Source organism: Pogona vitticeps, chromosome 2, assembly GCF_051106095.1.
Source record: "Pogona vitticeps strain Pit_001003342236 chromosome 2, PviZW2.1, whole genome shotgun sequence".
NCBI lineage: Eukaryota > Metazoa > Chordata > Lepidosauria > Squamata > Agamidae > Pogona > Pogona vitticeps.
This window is the reverse complement of record NC_135784.1, coordinates 22,213,090-22,237,445: the sequence shown is the minus strand read 5'-3', so window position 1 is coordinate 22,237,445 and position 24,356 is coordinate 22,213,090. Positions and strand designations below refer to the sequence as shown.

Genomic DNA, 24,356 nt, shown 5'->3' with positions numbered 1-24,356 from the left:
CTGGTTTGTTTTCATGGAGCAGAACAGCCCACCCCACTCCCCCAAAAAACTAGGTCCCAAACTGAGGACTTCAAATGGTAAGAAAGGAGATTCTGACTAAACATTAGCAAGAACTTCCTGGTGGTCAAGGCTGCCCCCTCAAGACATTGGGGAACTCTCCTTGGTGGGAGATGTTTAAAGATTGGGGCCCATCTGTGAGGGAGGCCGGAGCAGAGCGGCTTCGGCGTCCGTTCCCCTTGTGGCCTCTGGAAAGATTCAGCTGAATGAGAACTCCAGCACCTCAGGAGCCAGCCCAGAAGGCGTCTGTTTGTTATGATCTATTCAGAACTATGAGTAAATGAAAAAAAAAGTATTTATTTTTTTCTTTCCAGTGTCTCTGAGCGAGTAATGAAAGAAACATACTCGTTGGTTCCGTTTCCTTTGAGCTCCATTTGTTGCCTTCAGATGCCGTTTCTTGTGCAGTCCTAGTAATCCTCCAGGGAAGAAAGGAGGCCTCTCTTTTGATACCCGTTTATACTCAGGGATAATGGAACGGAAATGTGGCAAGGTCATGCCGTCTTTTGCCTCAAGCACCTCAGATAGGCCTTCTGCCTTAATGTCCTCTTTTGACCATTGATTCTTATGTTTGAATGAACGGCTGGATAACTCCGCGGCTTAGGTAGGGAGTTTGATTCCCCACGGGGCCTCCTTGATAGGAGCTGGACTCGATAAACCATAGAGGCCCTTCCTTGCTTTGCAGTTCTAGATGATGATAACGATGATTAAATGTCTATTGTTTGACTCAGGAGTTGCATTGGTGTTTCAATTTGTGGAGATGCAGTGCAGAATGAACTTCAAATATTTTTTTAAAACAAGAATATCCGAAACAATAGAATGTTTTGGATATTCAAACAGATAACCAGACACCTTCTTTTACTGTCCAGTTAGTACTAATCCGATTCCTATTTAACACAGGACATACCAGCAAGCTCTCAAGACTTCAAGCGTCCCTTAAAGGGCAGGTGTTTAAACAAAATGGAGGATTAGTTCGTGTTAAAAATCATGGCGCAGCATGCACCCTTTCTTGCTTTTGGGGACCACCGGAGGATGTCCAGCCTCTGAGCCCAAAGAGACAGGGCAGTAGGAACTTGCATAACTATTAATGCTACACTTTGTTCAGAAAAGAAGGGTTCCCCATGGATTTGGGGGGGGGGGTACCTGAAATGCAGGCAGAAGTACATGTGCTTCAGGCCCGCTTGGAATGAGCGACTTAACCGTGACTTTCCGGAGGCATAATAACCCTCTGTAAATGGCTTCACACTACAGATTTCCCTCCCAGAGTATACACATTTGCTCTGAAGCATCTACACAACAGGCGCCCTGTGATTCTTTAAACGTCTAACCACAGTCAGTCTCCTGTTTGACCGTTCTGTTTTCTTCTAGGTGAATTCTCTGATGTCTTAGCATGGTATCTTTTCTACTGAAGCTTTTATCGCACCCAGAGCACTGGTATTTCTCCTCGGTGTGGATCTTCTCGTGCCGAAGCATATTCTCCCTCTGATCAAAGCCTTGCCCACACTGGGAACACTTGTAGCGCCGTTCTCCCGTGTGAACAGTTTGGTGCCTATAGAGAGTCTCTATCTGGTTGAACGTCTTTCCACACTCGAGGCATTCAAACAGCCGTTCGTGAGTTTTCTGGTGCCTTTTGAGAGCACTGATCCAGCGGAAGCGTCTTCGGCACTTGGAGCATTCGTATGGTTTTTTCGCGCCATGAACTTTTTGGTGCCTTTTCAACATACTACTCACGGGAAAGCTTTTCCCACACTCCGGGCATCCATAGGGTCTCCTCTCGCTATATTGGGTCTGATTTTGTACCAGGGCACTACTGAAGGAAAAGTCTTGCTCCCCTTCGAAGGGCTGAAAAGGTTTCCTCCCCGTGTGGTGAGTTCGCTGGTGTCCGATCAGCTTGTCTTTCCGGCCAAAAGCCTTCTCACACTCTGTGCATTTATAGGGTTTCTCTCCCGTGTGGATCCTCTGGTGTCTGGTGAGATGAGACTTGTTCTGGAAGATTCTCTCACACACCAGGCATTCGTAAGACGATTCTCCTGTTTGGGTCATCTGGTCCGTCACAAATCCTGGTTTGAGGCAATACGTCCTCCTGGCCTCGGGAGAGAAGAAACTTGGGGTCCTGGGATCCCTTGCACCCCTCATATGCATGGCCTGGATTTCTACTAGCCCAGAAAGTTCTCTGTGCTCGTCCTCCATTCTCCACTGAGAGGAAGGAGCTTCACAGTCTTGCTCGTGAAGCTGAACTGCCACGGCAACGCTGCGTTCGGGCACTTCCGCTAATGCAGTCTGTCCCTCTCCTTCCACCCCAAGAAGGATACACCTGGCCAGCTCCGTATTCTCCATTATGTCATCATCTGCAAGACCAAAAAAAGAGAAAAAGACAATCACATCTACTTTTTAAGCCATTTTTGACTGAAAACAGGCCAAAAGAGACAGGTGGGAATCAAATTGAAATGTCCAATCACACCCGCAGAGGGTACTGGGTACGATGACTGGCCTGAGGAGGTTGTGAACTAATTTGCACACTAGCTGGGTTGCATAATCCTCAGGCGGTTACACACATTTTATCACACCTTAGAAACTTAAAATCCAAGATACCTTTCCTTAGTGCCAGTCAGGACGGTATTAAACTGCAAATATGATCTAAATCAAACCCCTTTCCAAGTATCTTGTTTTATACTGTCCCAGCCACTTTGAGCTGGTCTCTTAGATAGATAATTCAGATTTTCTAATAGTAAAGCTAAGCTTTACATGGTGTGGATGTGTTTTTGTTCGTTAGTAGTCTGAGTTCCTTATTCTTAGTTCCACTTTGCCAAATGCAACATTCTAATGCACACACAGAAGGAAGGAAGGAAGGAAGGAAGGAAGGAAGGAAGGAAGGAAGGAAGGAAGGAAGGAAGGAAGGAAGGAAGGAAGGAAGGAAGGAAGGAAGGAAGGAAGGAAAGAAAGAAAGAAAGAAAGAAAGAAAGAAAGAAAGAAAGAAAGAAAGAAAGAAAGAAAGGCAGGCAGGCAGGCAGGCAGGCAGGCAGGCAGGCAGGCAGGCAGGCAGGCAGGCAGGCAGGCAGACAGACAGACAGACAGACAGACAGACAGAAAGTTCGACCAAAAACAAACCCAGTTTCCCCTTCCCCCTGCTCTGTTGGGTTCATGGAGGCTACAACTGGCCTGTGCGTGCCATGCCTGATTTAGATGTGTGGCACCTGACAATGTATCCGGACAACGCCAGGCCAGCCTTGGGGCCATTTCTGACCTGAGTCTTACCTGAGTCACTGACAGGAAAGACCTCTTCTTCCTCATTAGTCTGGATGAAAATCACTTCTGGTTCCTGCTCAGTGGAGGAGACGCCTGGTTTCGGAATCAAAAGTCCTTCTTTAATGCAGAAAAATAAATAAATCACAGGTAATCAGACAGACCAGACTTTTCCTCTCCTCCCCTGTGGAATCTCCTCCTCCATTCAATGAACTGTTTCCATTTCCTAGTCATTACAAATTGTTGTTCAATTTCACAAATTAACATTTTCCTTTTCCCTCTTCATCCTTTCTTCCTTTTGTGTCATGCTAAACAAAGGGGATGGATTGTCTTGCCTTCCTAACCGAGCGTTCACTTGCTTTGGGAGGATTTTTGGCTCAAGAATGGGATAAGATCTTGAACTAAACAAGGAAGTTCCAGTTGTGCAAATGAGAGTATGCTGCTTAGAGCACTCATTCCCTCTCTTTTGCACGACCGGTTGCACAATTACTGCAAAATCTGGCATGTGGCCAGGTGCACAACCAAACGAAGGAAAGCGTCAACACTTACACACAAGTGTATCTCAGCTGGAATTACTGCCACTGTTTTTGCATTTCCAAGATTATTATTATTCTAAGATTATTTACTGCCAGATAAAATCTGACCTCTCAGTATTTATTTGTCCTTCAGTATGGTTTAATACTGCTGTTTTAATTTTGTTTTGATGCTATATTTTTAGCTTGGCTGTAGTTTGCTTATATCTTCAATTTTTCTACCTGACAGAACAAATTCAGGCCGCCTAGAGCGGCCTTTTAGGCCAGATGGGCGGGGTATAAATCAAATCAAATCAAATCAAATCAAATCAAATCAAATCAAATCAATCAATCAATCAATCAATCAATCAATCAATAAGTTGTTTTTTAAAGCAACATTTCCAAGCTCTCGATTACAAAGAAGACTCTTTCTGAACCTAAGACAGAGGCAAACTTTTCCAAGATGTTCTCTGTATAAGATGTCTTAAACTAACAAACAAAACAACGACCTTTGGTGCTAGGCTGCTGCAATGCATTTTGTGTGGCCCTGCCCTTGAAGCCGTGATGGAGTGAATCTCACGCTACCCTTAGATCAGGAAAGCCAACAAAGGTCTACTCGTTGCTCTTAACCAGGAACCACAGCACAACGTAGCCTTCTTTCCTCCAGCAGCAGAGCCTGTTCAATTTCAATGGTCCAAAGTGAGCAGGACGGGACACGAATACGGTCCTCACCTTGAGAGTCGGTGAGCGGCTGGTGCTTTCCCTGTTTGACTTCCCAGTACATAGTCGTCTTTGCTGGATTTAGAACATTCTGCTCAGGCTTGTCTGAAAAAAGGCTGACAGAGGTCAGATTCCCATCCTCCTGCAAAGGAAAGCATCCTTTAGCCACCCTGTATTGGTCCACAAAAGATGTCAAAGACATATATTCCACTCTTAACTGTCCCCTCTCTCCTCCCCCCCCCCCCAATTTCAGAACACCTCGTGTGTTGATGATTGCAGCAACATTCCAGTTTCATGGAGCAAGGATACACAAAGAACTACAACTTCCATGGAGGAATGAAAAATAAAAAGAAGGCCGACATGACATAATAGAGGACTCGATAAAGAGATACAGATCCCTCTATCTAGCATTCCACCATCTCTCTCTCAAACACACATACAGAGATTTGTATATGGAAGGTTGCATATTTCAGAGGATATATATTACACTCACACACACACACCTATCTATCTTATCCGTCTATCTTTATTATTTATTTATAAATTAGTAATTTATTTATTTATTTATTGGATTTCTCTCCTGCCCATCTAGACCAAAGGTCTACTCTAATGAAGATGATGGAAGCCACAACATTATGTTAAAAATACTTTTGTAAGAACACTCTTGTACGAACAGATATATTTTAGTGATTAACTGCAGCTCTCAAATCAATTCGAAAAAATGTTGACTGAAGTGTTGTTTGGTGGTACATGCACCCCTGGATACCTTAGGGGTTTAGATCTCTGGCTGCAGAACCAGAGGTTGGGAGTTTGATTACCCACTGGGCCTCCTTAACAGGGGCTGGACTAGATGATCCAGAGGGTCCCTTCCAGCTCTGCAGTTCTGTTGTTGCCTTTGCTGTTGTCGTTGTCTCACCCAATAATTGTGAAGCAGTGAGAGGAAGGAATAATCTTAGCATTCAACACAAGTGCAATCAATATATTAAGTAAATTATATTATTGGGACCTCACAAACCTCAAACATTTCTGCGTTAGCTTCTTCCTGTCCTTCAGAAGAGTAAAACACCAGACTGGAGGGAAGCGATCGCTCATCAGCTGTGGCAAAGGACAGAAAGAGGAAGTAGTAAATTTTAGAAACTGGCCATAGAGCAGGACTGCAGTCTGACTCTCCACCCCACAAGCATAAAACATAACTCCAGTTACTCCTTGCGTATTTGAGTTTTAAGCTGGGGGGAAATCCATTCTCCAGGCCTGTATTGTCCAACAAAAGTTTAGGCAGGGGAAAAAAAGCTCTCTGTACATGTTAATACAGTGGTGCCCAGCATAGCGAGCGCCCCGTTTAATGACGAATCCGCATAGTGATGCGGATTTTGCGATCACTTTTGCGATCGCATTGCGATGTTTTAAATAGGTAAAACATCGTGTTGCAGTGATCGGTAACCGTTTCACTTACCGATCTTCGTATTGCGATGTTTTAAAACAGCTGATCGGCGGTTCCAAAATGGCCACCGTGTCAACAAAATGGCCACCCACAGCGTTTTCGCGCCGATTCCTCGCTTACCGAGGTGGCGAAAATGGCAGCGCTATGGAGGATTTCTACTTAGCGGTGAGTTTATCCCCCATAGGAACGCGTTGAAGGGGTTTCAGTGCGTTCCTATGGGGTTTTTTGCCCCCGTATAGCGACGTTTCCGGATAGCAGTGATTTATCCGGAATGGATTATCGTTGCTATGCGGGGCACCACTGTAATTGTCTGGGCATCTGGATATCTGGCTGTGGAGCCAGGCATTGGGGGACGGATTCCCAGGGAAAGAGACAGCCTATATAGCCTTGGGCCAGTTGCACAGTCCCAGAGCACCTCAGAAGAAGTGAAAGTCAAACTACTTCTGAGTGAATTCAGCAAAGAAGTGCGATAAGTTAAGAAGCCTATACAGGCATTAGTTACCCCCTCAGTTCAGGAAAGGAACGGCATGCCTCGACTTGTGGCAGTTCTCGGATTTTTATACTGAAGTCACATAAACAAATCCTCCTCCTCTTAGAACTGCAGAGCTGGAGGAACCATTAAGAGATGCTTACGGATTGAAATGATATCCTGATCGTCTTTCTGCTCAGCTTCCTGGCAATCCTGCCTCCAGGTGGTGTCTACTGGGTCCTCCTCAAGTTCCACGGTGATCTCGTGGAATGGGACCTGAACACAGAGAAGGAGGATTTAAACCACTAAAATATAAGCCCACCTCCCCCTTCCCATTCCACCCACGTGCCCTCAAATGGAAATATAACCAACTCAGATTGCCACCGGCCCAGAAGACCGCTCTCTCGGGCCCGAGGCTGCTGCGGAGCCTACAAAGAGTAGACCTTTGGTTTAGGTTGGCCGGATAGAAGTCAAATAAATAAATAAACAAACGAACGAACGAACGAACGAACGAACAAACAAACAAACAAACAAACAAACAAACAAACAAACAAACACAAAGTCCACAATCCCCCACAGGATTCCCTTTGAAGGCAACAGGGCCGGTCCCAACATTAGGCAGAGTGAGGCAATTGCCTCACGTGGTATGGGCTGATAGGCGACAGTCTTCTGGTTGGGCATCCGCACAGTGTGTACCATACAGCTTATCCTCTACCTCCTAAGGGCACTGATGGGTGCTATCCTGCCACCAGCATTGGGTCTGATTCTTCTTCTAATTTAGAAAACTTCTGCACCTGTGACGGAGTGATAGAAGAGAAAGCGTTTTCCCAAAGACAGGTTTCTCCTTAGCGACCGACTGTCTGACAGAGCTTTTTAAGCAGACTGTTGTACCTTGTTGTGGTGAATGTGTTTTGGATGTTGATTTTGGTTTACTCTTTTAGTGTGGCATTTGTTTGAGTCAATATTTGTATACTTCCTGTTTTTAGCTTTTAAATATTGTTCATGTAAGTTGCCTCGGGTCCACATTTAAGGAGAAAGGCAGGGTAAAAATGTTTTAAATAAAATAACATTTTGTCCTTTTCTGTCAACGTTAAAATGTTTTGGGATGGCCCTTGAAAGCCTAAATGGCACGGGTGCGCGCGCGTGTGTGTAGTTATCTTTACAACAGCGTTTGAAAAAGTTACTTTTTGCAATGACTACTCTCAGATTTATCTCACCAACATAACAGGTCTTAAAGGAAGATGTGGATATACATGACCCAAAACGCCCCCACAACATTTACAACCTTTTCTTTTCTTTCCGGAATAGATTTTGATAGACTCACCCTCCTCCATATGTTTAATCTCTAATGCCTGAACAGGGCCTCGGTTTTCTCTTCCCTTTCATGCTCCAGCTGTAAAGATATCTTGGTTTTTTAAACCAGGATATACATCCTGGTTTGTTAAACCAGGATGTACATCTGAGATCCTTGCTTTGTTAAACCAAGATGTACATCTGAGATAGGAAAGTGCTGCCTGCAACCTGGACTGTAGAGAAGTCTTCTGGTCATCTTCTTCAGGCTGCCCAAGACAACCTTGCTTTCAACAAACCAGGAAGGCTTCTCTGAAGCCAAACAGTGAAAAAGGAGATCCCCCCCCCAACCTTGCCCCTGGAAAATCCTAGGAAGCTGTACTCAGGGACTACTCTCCATATCTGCCCTGAATAATAATAATAATAATTGTGTGCCATCAAGTCAATTCTAACTTATGGCAACCCTTTTCAGGGTTTTCCAGGTAGGGAATACTCAGGGATAGTTTACCCTTCCCTTCCTCTAGGGGGAGCCCTGGGACTATACAGGTTGCCCAAGGCCACCTAGGCTGGATCTTCTGGGATGCTCAGTGGGGAACTGAACTCCCAATCTCTATATCTGGAGTTAGATACCTAACTCACTAAGCTATCCACCTAGCTATCTGCTCTGAACCTGACATTTGGAAAATACAGTGGTGCCTCGCAAGACGAGCCCTCCGTTTTATGACGAAATTGCATTATGGCGAAGTTTTTGCGATCGCAAAAGCGATCGCAAAACGATGTTTCCTATGGGGGAATTTCGCTTTGCGATGATCGGTTCCCTGCTTCGGGAACCGATTCTCACAAACCGACGATTTTCCTACAGCTGATCAGCGGTTTCAAAATGGCCACCAGGTAAAAAAATGGCTCCCCGCTCTTTTCTGGGACGGATTCCTCGCTGCACAGGCAGTGAAAATGGCCGCGCTATCGAGGATCTTTGCTGGACAGTGAGTTTCAAGCCCATAGGAACGCATTAATCGGGTTTTAATGCGTTTCTATGGGCTTTTTAATTTCGCTTTACGATGTTTTCATTCTACAGCGATTTAGCTGGAACGAATTAACATCGTAATGCGAAGCACCACTGTAAAGGTAACCCAGTGCTCTAGAACACTTTAGGTCCCATATTAATTACATGACAAATCACCATCGTTGTCACCACCATCATCACAGAATGATCATCATCATCCTTTTTTTTTCTTTCCTGCACAGCAGCACCCATCACACTGCTAGCCCTATAACAACCTTAAATATTTTTCCAAAAGGAAACATTCAATGATTAGTGGTGATCATGGGTTTGCTGCTCATTTCGCTCACGTGGAGTTTGAAAGGAAGTCCAAGAATTCCCTCAGCCATTGGGAATTCTGGGAGATGTAGTCCAATAAATGTCCCTTCCTCCAACCCCCCACCTCAATCTCAATCTCTGAGTGCAAGCTGCATTTCTTGATCACGGGCATGAAGGATGAACCACGAAAAAGCTCACCTGCCATCCCTCCATCTCAGCTTCTTGACGCCTCATCAGGAAATCCTCAGTCAGGGCCACTCTCTGGGCGTGGTCCTCTGCCACGCTGCCCCCACTTGCGTCGTCTCGAATCTCTGGCGGCAGGCTGGCCAAGAACTGCTCCAGGATGAGCAAATCCAGGATCTGCTCCTTGGTGTGCTTTTCCGGCTTCAGCCACTGGTGGCAAAGCTCCTGGAGCCGGTGGTAAACTTTACGTGGGTCCTCCACGTCCTGACAGTGGAACTGCCTGAACTGCTGGCGCCGCGCCTCCCTTTTGACGGCTTCCCTGCGCAAGATGGCAGCCTTGACTTTCCCATAATCCTCTCTGTCTGGGGCTTGCAAGCCCCTGAAGGCCTGCTCGGCATCTCCATTGAGGGCTGGCAAGAGCCGGGCCGCCCACTCCCTTCTAGGCCACCGGCAGGCTTCGGCCACCTGTTCGAAGGAAGCCAGGAAGGTCTTGGCATCACCCCATAGCTCTGCCCGCTGGGGGTTTCCCCATCCGGAGTCAGGGGAATCCAAGGTCTTCAGGAAGTCCTGCCATTGGGTTACCCAACTTTGACGAAGGCCTGGGGTTGCTTCCAAGCTGGTCCCTTGAGCTGTGGTTGATCCTGGAGGCTGCGTCACCTGTTTAAGAGAGAGCAGACAAATCTTTTAGGGTCCCCACGCAATAGGTAGGGCTTCTGCCTTTACATTATCCCATCTTCCTTTCCAGCAACCCTTTCTTCTCCTGGGGCTGGTGACAGGGATCACATAACCCTCCTGTTACAACAGCTCCGCGGGCTGCCAATTCGTTTCCGGGCACAATTTAAAGTGCTGGTTTTAACTTATAGCCCCTTTATGGACATCACAGTCATCCAAGTGTATGCACCAACCACCAATGCGGAGGAGACTGAAACTGACCAATTTTTATGAAGCTTTACAACACCTTCTAGAACTGACACCAAAGAAAGATGTTCTTCTCATTCTAGGGGACTGGAATGCTAAAGTAGGGAGCCAAGAGATAAAAGGAACAACAGGGAAGTTTGGCCTTGGAGTTCAAAACGAAGCAGGGCAAAGGCTAATACAGTTTTGTCAAGAGAATAAGCTGGTCATCACAAACACTCTTTTCCAACAACACAAGAGGCGACTCTATACATGGAAATCACCAGATGGGCAATATCGAAATCAGATTGATTATATTCTCTGCAACCAACGATAGAGAAGCTCTATACAGTCAGCAAAAACAAGACCTAGAGCTGATTGTGGCTCTGATCATCAGCTTCTCATAGAAAAATTCAAGCTTAAACTGAAGAGAGCAGGAAAAACCACTGGGCTAGTCAGGTATAATCTAAACCAAATCCCTTATGAATACACAGTGGAAGTGAAGAACAGATTTAAAGAAGTTTGTTCTTCCTGACTTTTTGCCAGTCTCTGTGGCCGGCATCTTCAGAGGAGTGGAGTAAGAACTCTGTCCATGCTCTGTTGCTGTTTGTTGGATAGTTGAGTATTTATAGCTGTGGGAACAGCTTTTGTCCTTTTCAGGAGATAGGGTGATCAGCATGTTTTTGTTGTGGATGTATTGTTGTGATAAGTGGGAGAGATGATCTGTCACTGTGGTTGATGGGTGTCTTTAGCTGGTCTCTTTTGTGCAATGATCCCTGGTCCTTGCACCTGGGTGGGCTGGGTAGAGTTCGTTGACCTTCTGCAGCAAGGCTGGGGTGTTAAGATAATCAGGAGGGGCCTTATCTATTGATATGTTTATATACTGTCTTCCTGGGTCTGAAATATAACCTTCAATACTGTGTCTCCCCAGTGTATGTTACTTGTTATTTCCCTCCTACAAGCATTCCAATGAAGGGCCATCAGTTACACCAAAAGGATGAATAGGCCAGGAAGAAGTGTTACATTGTTATTCTAGGTCAGCCATAAATGCTTCTGGGCCAAGTGTGAATGTTTCAGGGTCGAATTCTCCTGAGGCCTGGTCTTTCTCTGTGTGCCCACTGTAAACTAGTTAAATCAAAAATGCAGTTTCAGATTCCCTTGGTATCAGCCCCATCTTTGCTGCCCTTTCATAAGCAGGCAAAGACCTTTCCCTTCAGGCAAACCTTGGCTACCTGAGTCTGATTTTTAGATGGATTGTTACACTTTACTGCTTTGACTGGGCTTTTAGTACTACTGGTGTTTTCCATTACACAGAGTGGTACAGTGGTGCCTCGCATAGCGACGATAATTGGTGCAGGAAAAATCGCTGCAAAGCGATTTTCCCTATTTAAAACATTGCAATGTGATGGCAAAAGCGATGGCAAAATCTTCATCGCTATGTGATTTCATCGTTAAATGGGGTTCCACAATAATTTCCTGGAACTAGAAAAGAAAGCAACACCAGCATCTTTCCTAAGGCAGGGCCTCCCTTTCCCATGAAGAAACTATTTACTGTATTGTTATGACAATCTTGCTAGGAAGTTGGAGGATCAAGGTTGTTAGCATAAATGTGGAGAAGCCTTATAGGGTTCTTTGTTGCTAGTTTTTTTTCCTGTTGCATCCATTCGGATGATATTCAGATTATTAAGAAATTATTAAGAAATTGATCAAAGTGCTACAGAAAGTGAAAGCAGTCATAGTTAACACCAGCAAGAAAGAGCAGTAATAATAAGCAGTCACAACAAATGTTTGCCCATGGATTATGCATAATGAAATTCATGGGTTATGCATAACCCACTTATATCACCATAAGCTGTGGGGCCAACTTGACAGCACACAACAACAAGCTGGTGGTGGTTGTGGTAGATAACAAAATTTACTTGAGAAGCTTTCAAGGAAACGCACTGGTTCCTTTCAGAGGTGGGAATCTTCTACTCTCTGCTTGTGAACGAAGTGGGCAGGATCCTTGACTGCTCACCTTAATCTTCAAGGTGTCACTGACTCCTCCTGTCTCTGTCTCTTTTCCCACAGTAAACTAACAAGTTAGCTTCTTGGAAATGTTAGTAACCAGCATATCTAATCATCTTCAAGTACAATCTTATTCATGCTATAGAGTGGGGCCATGGGGCCAGCGGGGAAGGCATGGAGAAGCAGTAGAGGTCAAAAAAAGAGAGAGGTCCTAGCTACCAAAGCAAACGATGACCTTCCTTACTTCAACCCCCATCCCAATTTTTTTACATCACCTTGTTGTTACGTGTTGTTAAGTCACCCCCACAACTTACAGTGACCCTAGGAATGAGAGAGATTCTCCAAAATGCCCTGTCTTCCACAGCCCTGATCTCCACCTGTATGAAAATGTCCTCCAAAATGCAAATACAAGGAGGTTTTTCTGGAATTTTAGTTACCTCTAGTAATTTATACTAGAGGTAACTAAATTTATAAAAAGGGATGTGGTGGTGCTGCGGGCTAAACCGCAGAAGCCTGTGCTGCAGGGTCAGAAGACCAAGCAGTCGTAAGATCGAATCCATGCAACAGAGTGACTGCCCGTCGCTTGTCCCAGCTCCCGCCAACCTAGCGGTTCGAAAGCATGCAAATGCGAGTAGATAAATAGGGACCACCTCGGTGGGAAGGTAACGGCGTTCCGTGTCTAAGTCGCACTGGCCATGTGACCACGGAAGATTGTCTTCGGACAAAACGCTGGCTCTATGGCTTGGAAACGGGGATGAGCACCGCCCCCTAGAGTCGAACACGACTGGACAAAAATTGTCAAGGGGAACCTTTACCTTTACCTTAGTAATTTGCCAGCTTTACTAACATAACTCCTGAAGGAGCATCTTCACCATCTGAGATGCGGCTGCTGCTGTCCAGGTGCTTTGGACTATAAGCCCAGAAGTCCTTGTCTGTATGTGGCTTATGGAACTTGTAGTTCAAACCTGGTGGCAACCAGATTGCTTTCCCTTACATTAGGGCTCAGCTGTTAGGCTTGTGAGAAACAACATACAGTGGTGCCTCGCTAGACAGTTACCCCGCATGGCAGTTTTTTTTGCTAGACATTGACTTTTTGCAATTGCTATAGCAATTCGCAAAACAGTGATTCCTATGGGGGAATTTCGCTGGACAATGTTTGGCCCCTGCTTCGCAAACCAATTTTTGCTAGACGACGATTTTGACAGCTCCCTCCGTGCTTGCAAAATGGGTGTTTTCGGGACCTAAGCTTCGCAAGACAGCTATTTAAACAGCTGATCGGCAGTTCGCAAAGCGGCTTTTCTATGGCCGATCTTCACTAGAAAACGATGATTCTTCCCCATTGGAATGCATTAAACAGGTTTCAATGCATTCCAATGGGGAAATGCTTTTCGCTAGACAATGATTTCACTAAACAGCGATTTCAGTGGAACGGATTATCATCGTCTAGCAAGGCCCCACTGTATTAAGGAAAAGACCGGTTTTGAGGAGGAATGGGAAGGGAAATGCCAAAGTTTTGGAATGTACTTCCAGACCCGCAAGGACATATTTTTTCCAACCTCTGGGATTAGGGTTGGAATAGTTTGCAATTAATGAATGGTGCTGAGCAGGGCCATCCTCAGCTTTCATGGGAAGCTAACTCCAGTGGACTTTGGCTTTTCTCACCCCAATGAACCTCCATCAGTTTTGCCACAACTCTGTGGGGAAAAAGGAAATATTGGAAGCACCACAGAGGGATTAAGGGTTGTTCGTGGAGCTGTTGGTAATCCTACTGAGAAAACTAACAACAATCAGCTGCAATAGACTATTACGGTTGCATCGGATCATTCCCCATATAGTAAAAACTTAAACTTTATTTCCTCTTTTCTTTTGCGTCGTGTGACTTGTTTTGGAAGGCAACCTTTAAGGGAGGGGGACTAGTTTTGATCAATCTCATGACTGGGGCGTCTCTCTCTCTCTCTCTCTCTCTCTCTTTTGACCCGTAGAGCAGGAGTATAAATATGCATTTTAAAAAAAAGGGATAAAAATGGATCATAAATAAACAAAGGTCTTACACAAGTCCGCTCCATAGTCTTTGTGAAGAGCCTTTAAACCCGGATCTTGGGTCTTCTCTGCTCCGGGCTCTGCATACCCAGACCTCTTTTCAAATATTTCTCATTGGACTTTATTTTATTTTATTTTTCAGTTTCTGGAATAAACGATTCCTCCGCTGGAGAAATTGATGCTTGCCTGGGCTGCAAGAGTTACGGGGTTTTGCCTTGAAAGAGAACCTTGTTAAATGGGGTGTGTGCGTGCGTGTGTAAGGGTTTTGTTTTTGTTCAGCCGAGGAAGAGTTAAAGCCACCGAGTCCTCGCTCCTAGAGAGGCAAACGGGGGAGGGAGTTGAGCAAAGGGAGAATGGAAATAGTGTGGCTCCAAGGTCTTCCGGCGTTTTGCGAAGAGGGCGGTAAGTGGGGGGCAGAAAAGAACCTTGAGGGGCACAAAGGGAAAATGGAGTCCGGAAGTGGTGGGGAAAGATTGGGGAACAGCTGGCTGAAAGGAAACCGAGGGTGCAGCATGTGTGCAGGAGAGAGAGATCAGACCTTAGGAGAGGTGGGCGGGGATTATGGGTTGTTTTTTGGACTACAGCTCCCAGATTCCCCAACCACCATGACATGTGATTGTGATGGGAGTTGTAGTCCCCCCCCCCCAAAAAAAAAGGCTGTTTCCGAGCTCTGCAGTCCTGTTGCTCGGGGTAATGAGTGGCAGCTGGAGTTGATCCTGATGGATAGCTCCGGGGTTGAGGCATGTGAGAGTTCGATTCCCCCCTGGTGCCTCATGGATAGGGGCTGGCCATAGGGTCCTTTCCAGCTCTGCATTTCTAAGATGATGATGATGATGATGATGATGATAAATCCATGGAACTATGGAGGAGGTCATTCACTCAATCCCTACTGATTCAGTGGGTCTACTCTAGAGTGATTTGCTACACAGACTAACAGCTAATGGATTGAATATAAAAGGCTAGGTTTCTTAAACTGTTACCAAAAGTAACACTTCTGCTGTTAATTCACTGCCACTGTTATTTTCTTCAGACCCATCTCTCACCACAAGGCTCTATGGTAAAAAAAAAACAAACTTCACTATTCCTTACATTAGCAGAAATGATTCTTCTTGTCATCTACTTTCACCTTTGTATTTATTTTTTAATGTATTCTCTTTTTCTCTCCCACTTGAGTTTTAAGTAAATCCCCCTCTCTCCTTCTCCCACCTCTTTGGCCAGGAATTGTGTGTTTTCTGTCTCCTGGAGGAATTTTTACAAGAGAGCCCTAAAACAACATAAGTTATGACTTAGTGTATGTAAATGTATCATACACCCATATTTAGAATTAATATTTAGAACAGTTGCTCATTCAGCATTTCATTCTGTTTCCATATGTCTGACGAAGTATATGTGTCCATGAAAGCTCACATTAAATTATAATAATTAATCTTTATTATAGCTTCTGTCTTGTTTTGTTTTGTTTCTCTGGATTTTGCCAAGAAAGGACCCATAAAGGGGAAGAACCTTATAACTGGTTGTTGTGGGTTTTTCAGGCTATTTTGGCCATGTTTTTCTTCGTAATGTTTTGCCAGTCTCTGTGGCAACTTCCAATTTTTGGATTTTCAGCTTCTGCCTTTTGTAGTTCCACTACAGGTTGGCCTCCTCGTGGAGGGGGCAGCACCATCTAGCAACCCTCTTGCCCCACCTCCCCGATTTAAAAAGCGGTCAATGGATATTGAGCAGCAGCACGACGTGGAGGGTAAACTGCTAGCCAGCTTTCCGTCACATGCAGCAGAAGCAGCAATTGGAGAGATCCAGCTAGCACTGAGAAGATCACACAGAGCAGCAGCCTTCATAGCACCCCAAACAGCAGTGACAGCTGTTGGGTTCTAGAGTCCCTCACCCCTGGGACATCAGGGCAAGCTTTCTGGGAAAAGCATGGCAGGGGCCCATCCTCCAGACCCCCCCCACCCCACCCCAGAGGAAGGACATGGCCAAGGCATACACGCAGGAGCCCTGCAAGCCGGAAGAGACCGATCCCTTGCCAAGGAGGGGTCTGCTTGGGGAGGTGGCCACGGCTGTCTTGCCCACCAACTAATGTGCGCCAAGAGGGTTCTCTCAAGCAGGGGGGCATCGTTAGCCTGCGTTGCTCTTGCCTACAACCTGGAGAACCTTAAGGTCAACCAACCTTCCCTGATGCCCCCTTTAAGTAAGAGAGAGTGTCACACTCAACCTAGAGTACTAGGTATGCCACACACTTCAGTCTGCTGCCCCTTCTTCCTGCCTCTTTCCTTCTCCCGACTGCGGCTGGCGCCATCCTCACCCGCAACAGACTCTCTGGTGCTCCAGTCTGCTTGCTGGTGCTGCCCAGGGTATTTGCCCGCTCCCCACTGCAACCTGTCGGCTGCTTCCGGGAAACTCCCAGCATTTCCTGCTGGCATGCTCAGGGTTCAATCAGCATGCCATTGAACGGTCATGTCCTCCTACCTAGGCATAGCTGGCTGTTGGTGTGCACTCTTTTGGTCCAGCACAATCCCTGGAAAAGATCCCCCACAGGGAATCCTTGACACATGTTTTGCCCATTTGTGTCTTTTAGAATGGAAAATAATGACACAGTACTGTAACAGCGTTCTGTGTCTAGTCGCGCTGGCCACGTGACCACAGAAACTGTCTACGGACAAATGCTGGCTCTATGGTTTGGAAACAGGGATGAGCACCGCCCCCTAGAGTCAAACATGACTGGACTGGACTGGACAAGGGGAACTTTTACTTTTACCTTTTACTGTATTCAGATTGGGAGTTCTAGATACAGTGGTGCCTCACATAGCGAGGTTAATCCGTTCCGGATTAACCTTCGCTATGTGAAAACTTCGTTAAACGGAAAGTAAAATGTTCCAAATCGGCTGAAAACTCACCGTTTAGCGAAGTCTTCCCATAGCCGGCAGCCATTTTCGCGCCCTCCCCTCGCTTACCGAGGGCGGGAAAATGCTGCGCGCGGCCATTTCGGCTGTTCCAGCGGCCATTTTGGACCCGCCGAACAGCTGATCCGCGGGTTGCAAAGTGAAGGTCGGTAAGCGAAACGCTTACTGACCTTCGCTATGCGAGTTTCGCCCATTGGGGCCATCGGTAAGCGATCGCATTAGCGATCATGGAAACTGCATCGCTATGCGATTTCGTCGTTATACAGTGCACTCGTTAAGCGAGGCACCACTGTATTTGGAAACTCTGAATCTGAAGTGTTGTCATTCTGAATTCCAAAGTCCAAGTTCTCAATCCAAATTTTGGTGCTCAGGCGCATCCCTAGAATTCCAATCCAGCTCACAATTTATATTTCTGATTTGCTAGTTCTAATTTTAAAGAATAAATTAAGTTGCCTTTTGTTTCTGGTGTTGATACTGGAGGTTGTATCCATCATCATCGTGACTAGTACGTGTTGATGACTCCTTGAGAATGGCTTCACAGCATTGTGTAATCCTGAGAAAGCCCTCCAGATCAGCTGCCAGATATGGCACTGCACAGCAATCAACCATTATACAGTAGTTTGGACTTAACTCTGTTGGATTTCAGAAATAAAGTTGAAAACAGAGAGAGGATAAGACAAAATATCCCGAGAAAGAAAGAAAGAAAAGCAAAAATTGATAGACAGGAAGGCTTTCCACTTTTCAGCTATACTGTAATCTGTTAAAGAAACACTTGAAATACATCTTGCGGAATAGAAAATATTCTTTTTATTCCAAGTAACAATGGGAAGTAACAGAAAACATATATCTATATTTGGCCCTAGCGTAAGAAAAGGTTACATCATGGTTTTATTGTGTGGTGTTTTTATCTTTTTTACTTTTAAGATGATTTCCCCAGATTTTTCTTCTCTTTTTTCCATCCTCTGCATCTCTGGGTATTGCCATAGCAGGCTTGAGCCTTAGAAAGCTGCATAATAAAGAAGGCCCCCATAAAAAGGACCTTTGTCTTGTGGGGGGGGAAACCAAAGTCTTCCCCCCCCCCCGCTTCCTTGTGTCACTTTGTCTGGGAGATGGAAGAGATGGGAAGAGTTTCTTGGGATGGAGATGGCTGTTTCCGCTGTTCAGGCATTTCCATTTTTAATTTCGTCTGTAGTGGAAAGATAAGAAGCATCGTCATTTCCTTAGACCAAGTGTTTGCAAAGGCATCAGCCAAGGCATAGTTGCATTAATAATAATAATAATAATAATAATAATAATAATAATAATAATAATAATAATAATAATAATAATAATAATAATAATAATAATAATAATAATAATAATGGTTATATGCCGTCAAGTCAGTTCTTTCCAGGGCTTTCCATGTAGAGAAGACTCAGAAGTGGTTTAGTGGTTTTCCCTTCTCTTCCTCTAGGGGGTGACCTGAGACTGTTGTCCAGCTTGCCCAAGGCCACCCAGGCTGCTTTTTTCTCCCATATGGCACTCTGGGGAATCAAACTCCCAATCTCTGGCTCCACAGCCAAGCAAAAATCAAAAACAAAAACGGTAGATCCTGCAGACTTTGAAAAGCATCTTCTCTTTTTTAACAAGTCTCCGTTTTTGTTTTGTTTTTTGCACTGGGAGTTTTGCGGGAGGGCCTGGGAGGTGCAAAAATGCCCTTTGAGAGATCCTTGCATGCCAAGGGCCAGGCCCTTTTAGAGAACTGGATGTTCCCCTATTGCTGGGCAGCTCAGTGGTCTTGGTCTCGGTCTGTGGAGCCAGCGGTTGGGAGTTCGATTCCCCACTGTGTCTCCTTGAGAGACACCCATTTCGATGATGATGATGACTATACTATAAACTTTAAGGGGATAAAATTACCACCCTCCCTTTTAGGGGATAAAATTACCACCCTCCCTCAGCCAGCATGGCTACTTCCAAAGAAATCAATTTTCCCCACCTCGATTCCATGCCCATTCCAGCTTCCAATAAGAAACAATTTATATCATCGAAATTTGTTACACATTAAAATCCCCATAGCCCTCAGGACAGGATAATCGTTCTTGGTCTGGATGATCTTCCAAAGCAAGGCAAGGATGTTGCTATGGGGTGTTGTTGTTTTAAAAAGCGGGTCGTTCTAGAACTTTCCCACTACTTTCAAGGAAAGAGAGAGAAAACTGGCCGAAGGAGGTGAACGTCTGAAGCAAAGAATGTCAAGATTTGGGGTAAGTGGGAGATGGTTTTGAGAAAAGTCAGTCTTCTAGGTGGACGGCAAAGAGACTGACACAGGCAGTGGGCTCCTTTATCAGCCGCAGACGTGCAGATGATGTACGAAGGAACCATGTCCATAAACGGACAGCACTTCGTGCCACAACTCTCGAACACAACACTCCACTCAGCACCGTAGTGTGCAGCACTTCTATAGCATGAAGAGCCAACCACTGGGCGCATCACCTGATGTCTTCTCCCAGACATCATCTCATGTCCAATACACATGGCAAAGATTGCATCCGCCCCATGGGCTGACTCTGTGGCTGCACCCCTGTTTCAAGATGGAGGCCTCTTAGTAAACTTTGGCTCATGCACTAAGAGTCAGTTCTCTAACATGGGTCATATAATATCCTGAAAAAGAAGAAAGCTGCAGGAACGGTTCCCGGCTAGAGAAAAGAATATGTTATACTCTACCTGAACTGCAGGGGGCGTTGTAATCCATCACAGCATATTCATCTGGAAACACAAAGCGGGGGGGGGGCAGAGAAAGGAAAGCGGATCAGAACAAACTCTGCCTCCTTTTAATTCTTGCATGGAGGCCAGCGGGGCGCTGCTTTCAGGGAGTCGGTTTTAGAATGTTGTAAAAGATAATTTTGTATGGTGGCTTTAATTTTCCCCCCAAAGATTGTTGTGAGAGTAAGCTGATAGGCAGAATATGAATAAAAACAATATGAAACAATAAAGTATTTCTGCATTTTAAAAGACGGACAGGTTTTATTTGGCAACAAATAAACAAGGCTAGTAAATTAAGTACCGACTTCAAATAAAAGCCCAAATTATGTTCATCTCTGACAAAGTCTCCCAAGTTTAGATCAGGCACCGCTTGCCAATCCTTCGGGGCCACAACGCTCTGCCTGCTGTTTTTGCCACGGCCACCATGAGCCTGAGCCACGCTGTGCCAGCCGGCAGTGCTAGAGTGACCCCCCCTTCTCTCACCTGTTTCGTAGTAATCGTAGGCTTTCACCACGGCAGGCTTCAGGCCTTCGACCGGGATGTCTCTCTCCACCCTGAAGGAGAAACTCTGGGTGGCATTGGTCACCTGTGGACAAAACAGTCAGGATTCCTTGAGGTCCGATCCAGTCAACGGTACACCCCCCCCTTGCCACAGTCAACCAAGACATGAGAGGAGGGCCATGGGGCTGGCAGAGCTCCATGGCTTGAAGGAACCAGACCCACAAGGAGAGACCGGACCCCAAAACCTGGAAATGCAGTTTTCTTGGACTGAAATTCCTCTTATCCTCCAATGCTTCTCGATATCCCTGACGTTTGCGTTGCAACTGAACGCCTCTTGGAGTTTATTGCTATTCTCTGTGGGTTTATTTTAATTTGATTGGCATGTTTTTATCACTGGAAACTGCCCAGAATTGTTTTTTAAATTAAATAAAATAATGAATAATTGAATAACAAATAAAGAAATAAATAAAATGGTAAGTGCTGAAAAAAGCATAAAGACCAGATGAATCTCTCAGGAGGAACTTATCCGTGGCCACCGTCCACCACCAGGAAGGCCATCTTTTTGGTATCCACAAATCTCACTTTGCTCAGTAGAGGATCCTCAAAGCAAAGCCTCCAGAGAGAGAGATCTTGGGGTTCAGGTCGAAGCCCCCGCATTTCCAAAGGTTCGGGAAATGCACAGAGAGGGGGGACTCGGCTCCCCTCGGCTGCGCCTGATGGCTCCCCCAGAAGCCGCGGCTCTTCCTTCCACCTCAGGTCCCCGTTCTTCACTCACCTTTTCCAAATACAGCAGGACGTGATTGGTGCTCACTTCGGTCCTCTTCACCTTATTTGCACTCTCCAGCTGGAAGGGGCCAAAAGGAAAGTTTATTCTCACTGAGCCATGCTATGGAGCCGCTCTCTGAAGACCTGGGTGCAAAAATGCTTTGAAATGAAAGATGGGGAAAACCTTTTTACAAAGGGAAGTGAACCTCCGTCAGTTTGAGGGCTGAGTTCGGTTTTGAGATTAAGTTCTTCATGGGCCACATCCTGGCGAAGGGGTGAGGCCAAAGGCCAAAGGGCATGGCCCCACCGACCAGCGTATCATGTAGTTTAAAGGCTTTCCTTCCAGGGAGTCAGCCTTAAGAGAGGCCGCTCAAAATTTTAGAATGGGAAAAACTCTCACAAAGGCTGGAAAACCACAATCGGATGGTGGCATGCAGAAGAGTTGTGGGGGTGGCCCTCTTGGAAACCCCACCGGGCAGGACTCAACCCAGAGGCCTTCGGTTTTCCACCCTGTTCTCTGTGGTTGTGAGCAGAACAGGTGGGCAACGACAGCACACCCTTAACAACGGTGTGAGCCTTGAGGACTGGGGTTGCCACCACAATAGCCACCATTAGCATCATTTCCGTGAAGGAAGGAACTGATTGCTCAGTCTCACTGGCTGATTTGCTAAATGGAACCTCTCTGTACAAGGGCACTCTACCACCGAATAGTTCAAACTGTGGAGAAGTGATAGGTGGAGGCCCACACCCTTCCATTCCTGACGGAGACTCCCAAGTCTGGCTGTGTTTGGAGTCGAAACACTGAGCCAAATCGTAGGGACAGAATTCCAGAGCTATCCTTAGCTATATCAGGAAAAACACCTTAACTGTTAGAGCAGTACGACAATGGAACCAATCACCACAGGAGGTGGAGAGCGTTCCAATGCTGGAGACAGTTTTCAAGAGGAAATTGGACCGCTAATTCCCCTCAGATCTGCTTTGGATTCCTTCCTTGAGCAAGGGGTTGGCCTCGATGGGCCTTCTAGGCCCCCTTCCAACTCCAAGGACTCCATGATTCTGCCCAGCCTGTCCTGAGTGTTGAAGATGAACAGGGGCAGCTAATAATCAGCTGGACGTCACAGGCAAGAGCCAGTGAGATGTTCCTTGGCTTCTTAAGAAGAGGTGAAGAGAGACGGAAAATCCTTCAGGATGGAGTCCTGATGCAGAGGTCGGGAGCTTACCGTTTTCACGGACGGTTTCACTGGGATGAATCCCGAGAGCATCTTGACATCAATGATCACCATGTTGGAGACGGGGCGCTTGCCTGTGTAACTGGAAGGGAGAAAAGCCTCTCAGAAACCAGAACCCTAAGCCAGCGCTCGTACATCCCCACAAACGGAGCTCCGAAAAAAAGGAGAGCGTGTGAGATCAGGAAGCTGGTCAACCGACTGCATTGGGCAAGAGGTCACTGGCTGAAATTCTGCTGTGCAGCTACGCCAACAGTGTTGCATTTGGAAGCAAACTGGCGTAAGCTGAGAAATCTTTGTAGACGTTCTATCTATTGCATGCAGAGTCACACCACTCAGTGTGCAACAGATAATGCCTACAGAGATTTCTTAACAGAAGTCAATTTGCCTCTAAATGTTACACCGTTTTCCTAAGGACGCAACAGGATTTCAGCCACAATTTCACAAGGAAATGTGTTTAACTTCATATCTTGACAAAAGGAAATAAGGATGTATGTCAACTTTTTTATTCCTGGTGTGCTGAACTACAGTTCCCATCATTGGTTGTGGTGCATGGGGATTCTGGGAACTGGAGTCAGACTTACCTAGAGAGTCCCCGGCTGAGAAAATCAAATAGGGCTTCCCTGCAACTCTTAGCCCTTGACAGTGTGCTTAATGGTGCAGAATGTTTTTTGTGGTTAATAATCTTTTAACTTTTTTTGGGTGGGGGAGACTCTGGGATTGAGGAGAAAAGGGCAAAAAATTTTTTGAAAACATTCCTGTCAAAATACCTCTAAAAACCTCTGAAGCTAATTAGAAAATGGTAATCACTACGCCACTCAAGTAACTTCATTCTTCATTCCTACTCATTAGTTTGTAATATTCATGGGGGATCAGTTCCAAATCTTCCCGTGGATGCTGAAAAATTAGAATTATGCTGAACACTATTTTAAGGACCGAGAACTCCCAGAAGTCCAAGCTGGATTTCAAAGGGGCAGAGGAACTAGAGATCAAATTGCTAACATGCGCTGGATTATGGAGAAAGCCAGAGAGTTCTGGAAAAAAATCTACTTTTGCTTCACTGACTACACAAAAGCCTTTCACTGTGTGGACCACAGAAAACTATGGCAAGTTCTTAAAGAAATGGGAGTGCCTGACTACCTTATCTGTCTCCTGAGAAATCTATATGTGGGACAGGAAGCAACAGAACTGGATATGGAACATCTGATTGGTTCAAAATTGGGAAAGGAGTACGACGAGGCTGTATATTGCCTCCCTGCTTATTTAACTTATATGCAGAATACATCATGCGAAAGACTGGACTGGAGGAATCCCAAGCTGGAATTAAGATTGCCAGAAGAAATATTAACAACCTCAAATATGCAGATGATACTACTTTGATGGCAGAAAGTGAGGAGGAATTAAAGAACTTCTTAATGAGGGTGAAAGAGGAGAGTGCAAAAAATAGTCTGAAGCTCAACATCAAAAAAACTAAGATCATGGCCACTGATCCCATCATCTCCTGGCAGACATAAGGGGAAGATATGGAGGTAGTGACAGATTTTACTTTCCTGGGCTCCATGATCACTGCAGATGGTGACAGCAGCCACGAAATTAAAAGATGCCTGCTTCTTGGGAGGAAAGCGATGAGAAACCTAGACAACATCTTAAAAAGCAGAGACATCACCTTGCCAACAAAGGTTCACATAGTCAAAGCTATGGTTTTTCCAGTAGCGATGTATGGAAGTGAGAGCTGGACCATAAAGAAGGCTGACCGCCGAAGAATTGATGCTTTTGAATTGTGGTGCTGGAGGAGACTCTTGAGGGTCCCCTGGACTGTAAAGAGAATAAACTTATCCATTTTGAAGGAAATCAACCCTGAGTCCTCACTGGAAGGACAGATCCTGAAGCTGAGGCTCCAATACTTTGGCCATGTCCTGAGAAGAGAAGACTCCTTGGAAAAGACCCTGATGTTGGGAAAGTGTGAAGGAAAGAGGAGAAGGGGACGACCGAGGATGAGATGGTTGGACAGTGTCATCGAAGCGACCAAGATGAATTTCATCCACCTCTGGGCG

General features: G+C 45.6%; 2 protein-coding genes across 4 annotated transcripts in view; both read right to left on the bottom strand.

Moving 5' to 3' along the window:
• Positions 1-334: 334 nt before the first annotated feature.
• On the bottom strand, positions 335-15,581 carry LOC110090650 (uncharacterized). Of its 3 annotated transcripts, none has more exons than XM_078388345.1 (7): positions 14,183-15,581; positions 9,246-9,887; positions 6,604-6,715; positions 5,545-5,624; positions 4,542-4,671; positions 3,310-3,417; positions 335-2,402 (listed from the first exon to the last, which is right to left on the bottom strand). In XM_078388345.1, exons 1-7 carry the CDS (start codon positions 14,195-14,197, stop codon positions 1,378-1,380), a joined length of 2,112 nt encoding a protein of 703 aa, XP_078244471.1. In that variant the 5' UTR covers positions 14,198-15,581; the 3' UTR covers positions 335-1,377. The 3 variants fall into 3 exon arrangements, with proteins under 3 accessions (XP_078244471.1, XP_078244472.1, XP_072844608.2); XM_078388346.1 differs by having other exon boundaries at positions 3,310-3,393; XM_072988507.2 differs by having other exon boundaries at positions 9,246-9,878.
• A 2,274-nt stretch (positions 15,582-17,855) lies between these two features.
• The window catches only part of LOC110071443 (alpha-2-macroglobulin), a 71,874-nt gene continuing 65,373 nt past the window's right edge, over positions 17,856-24,356 (bottom strand). Inside the window, exons 32-36 of the mRNA XM_072988495.2 lie at positions 22,297-22,387; positions 21,087-21,155; positions 20,294-20,396; positions 19,772-19,813; positions 17,856-18,257 (exon numbers count right to left, since the gene is read on the bottom strand). Coding sequence (XP_072844596.2) covers positions 18,232-18,257; positions 19,772-19,813; positions 20,294-20,396; positions 21,087-21,155; positions 22,297-22,387 — 331 coding nt within the window. The 3' untranslated portion in view covers positions 17,856-18,231. The remainder of the gene's footprint in view (positions 18,258-19,771; positions 19,814-20,293; positions 20,397-21,086; positions 21,156-22,296; positions 22,388-24,356) is intronic.